Below are 2,571 nucleotides of genomic sequence, written 5' to 3'. Positions count from 1 at the left end.
CGCTGTGTGTTAATCTAAAGAAAGGGTTAGTGGATAGAAAAAGGACGGTAGAAGCATCTAACTAATAGAAATTTTTTGATTGGACTTTTTAAAAATTCAAGAATCAAAGAATCGGGACTTGAGCTTTAGAATAGTTCTAAAAAATGTCTAATGTCTAAACACTGACATGCTCTATGATTTTAAATATGGGTGCGGAACGGAGGACGACTTCTGCTGCATCGAGTCGGTCTAGCTCATGCAAACTGGTTATAAGAGCACCTGCAAAAGAGTTAAGTGACTGTCTAAACTAAAAAGGTACTACTATTACCTATAGAACAATCGGCGGTTGTGAGTAGACGCATGGTGTGGCTGGAATGTTGGGAGTCCAGAGCTGCTATTTTGTCTTGGCAGAGACCCAATCGGAGGGCTAGAAGACACCAATCGCGTCCGTGAGGTTCCGGAGGGTCCAGTAAACAGCTGAGTTTGAGTTTGACGAAAGACGAAAGATCTTGGATTCGTAAAGCGCAACCCCAGTGGATATTTCCAGCCAACTCCATCTCATCTAGGAAAAAACTGTGACTAATCGCCACGTCGCACCCAACACTCACCGAACATGATCATCTGGACAATCGTTTCTTGACCGTCGATGTTTGGATTGTACAGAGCTATGTCAAGAGTCGACTCCGCTTCCAACATAGCAGCGGTGATAACGTCCGGTTGGTAGCAAAACGGAGCTCCCGAGTGATTCTTGAGTTCGAACGGACTCAAAATGTGCTTCTCCACCAACAACCCTGGACAAACCCTCAACAGTGCTTGATTAACAGTTTGCATGATTTGTTCCAAAAAATAAAAACAATATTGCGACGTATGATTTGGTCCCCTTATTTTTATTTCGATATATTGTAAAGCCACTTCGTCTTCTTCGAGAGTGATCAGACTCTCTAACTCCGAGTTGCACAACTTCGACCCCAAGTGCCACTGATACAGATCGGTATCGCTGTCATTGTTACTATAGTTCGCTAAAGTCGCTCGACGCAACTCGACTTGGATATGCGGGAAAATCGATTTGAACAAATGGTACGTTCCCGGTGGGGTGTATAATCTTATGCCACCGTACTGTGCCCCTTGGGTCGAGTACCTCGGGTCTTCGGGATCCCACAACCCTTCTATCGTTTCTGTGTGGTTGTAAATCGGAAATTCGTATTCGATCTCGCCGTCGATGTCACACTGAAGACACTCGTTTTAACGTGGTACCTCCGAGTGAAACTGTCTCACCTGAACGCAAACATCCAAAGCTTCCAGTAAATCTAAGGCCCCTAAAGCGTCACACTGATTGAAACTGGCTTGGAAATCGTCCGTCGTATACACTCCCGTCACTCTGGCATGCAGGAAGAAATCAACAGAGAAAAGCTCGCCTAGAAGCTGCAAGCCTAACCAAGACACAGATATCACAACTAAATCTTGGATGCAGAATACCTCTCCCATATGGTGCAGCTGCTGCAGCTGAATGTGGTGCTCCAAAGAGAGGATGTTAACTTGGCTCCGTAACAACTCGGAGAAAGTCGATCGCGACAAAACCGGAAACTGTTCGTAGTCCCGCTGAAGAGGACCCAACCAAGACAACGTAGCTTCCAAAAGCCCCGTCCAACTTCCCACGGTTTGCTACAAGAAACTGACATTACGACGGATTTACTCTGAAAACGAAAGCACTCTAGCATCTAACAGTGCCATCTACATCTCTCTGTGGACATTGAAACGAACACGCATCAGCTTAGTACCTTAAACACTCGGCTTGTAACTAAATTGTACGATCCTTTTTTAACAGTTAAAAAATCCTGCGAAAAATCTCAGTTACTGAAGAAACACTGAAACAGAGAGATGGACGCAAGGTACAAGTACCTGGAGGCACTCTTGTTTCAGTTCCGACATGGTCGATTTGAGCTGCTTGAAAGCGTAAGAAGCAGGTACATTGGTATCCATTATGACGACGCTCGACATCAAATTAGGTACGTGGGGGAGTAGCTTTTTCACGGTTTCGAGGGTTTTTTGGGCGTCGGGACATATCCATTCGCCGTTTTGAGTCTTCACAGCGCGGGTCATGTCCACGTGGGTAGCGACCAACAGGATTTGGCCATATTCCGCTACAAAACATCATCACTTCTAAATCTTCTCGTAAAATAAGTACCATACATGAAGGCAAATCCGCGGGTTGACGCACTAAGAGAAAATTGAGCCAGAAACACACTTGTTGGACCTGAATGGACGGCGAATTTTCCAGAGAAAACAAAACCAAAGTCAATGAATGAGGAGAAGGCCACAAAAAGTGGTGGTAAATAGGAAAATAGTTTTCTTGACCTGAGAATTCTAGCTCAGCTTAGTACCTTAAACCCTCGGCTTGTAACTAGATCCTTTTTAACAGTTAAAAAATCCTGCGAAAAATCTCAATTACTGAAGAATCTCCGCCAAATCAATCACCTCGATCCCACTCCGCCCGTCCGCGTTTTAATTAAAATCCACCCAGCGCCATCTCAGCCCAGCATCAATCATCAGCGTCTTTCAATTTGGCCCGTTCCTAAAATAGTGCAAACTCAT

The 2,571-nt window shown here is 44.8% G+C and overlaps 1 protein-coding gene across 1 annotated transcript; it reads right to left on the bottom strand.

The window, feature by feature from the left end:
- LOC135131838 (death-associated protein kinase dapk-1-like) lies at nt 1–1,710 on the bottom strand. The gene is made up of 5 exons (XM_064059687.1): nt 1,690–1,710; nt 1,255–1,641; nt 588–1,206; nt 308–541; nt 1–258 (listed from the first exon to the last, which is right to left on the bottom strand). Exons 1-5 carry the CDS (start codon nt 1,708–1,710, stop codon nt 155–157), a joined length of 1,365 nt encoding a protein of 454 aa, XP_063915757.1. The 3' UTR covers nt 1–154.
- Nucleotides 1,711–2,571: the final 861 nt, after the last annotated feature.

Source organism: Zophobas morio, unplaced genomic scaffold (assembly GCF_036711695.1).
Source record: "Zophobas morio isolate AGI-343-1 ecotype UQ-CSIRO unplaced genomic scaffold, CSIRO_AGI_Zmor_V1 ptg000021l, whole genome shotgun sequence".
Taxonomy (NCBI): domain Eukaryota; kingdom Metazoa; phylum Arthropoda; class Insecta; order Coleoptera; family Tenebrionidae; genus Zophobas; species Zophobas morio.
Note: the sequence above shows the minus strand (reverse complement) of the source record. Positions and strands in the feature narration are given on the sequence as shown.

What these genes read in the sequence shown, in the direction of transcription:
- LOC135131838 (XM_064059687.1), bottom strand. Translation starts at nt 1,710, where the DNA reads ATGGCACTGTTAGATGCTAGA. An exon ending in TGTCCAGATGATCATGTTCG is followed by an intron (nt 542 to 587) that starts GTGAGTGTTGGG and finishes GTTTTTTCCTAG; the next exon opens with ATGAGATGGAGTTGGCTGGA. An exon ending in AACCGCCGATTGTTCTATAG is followed by an intron (nt 259 to 307) that starts GTAATAGTAGTA and finishes ACTCTTTTGCAG; the next exon opens with GTGCTCTTATAACCAGTTTG.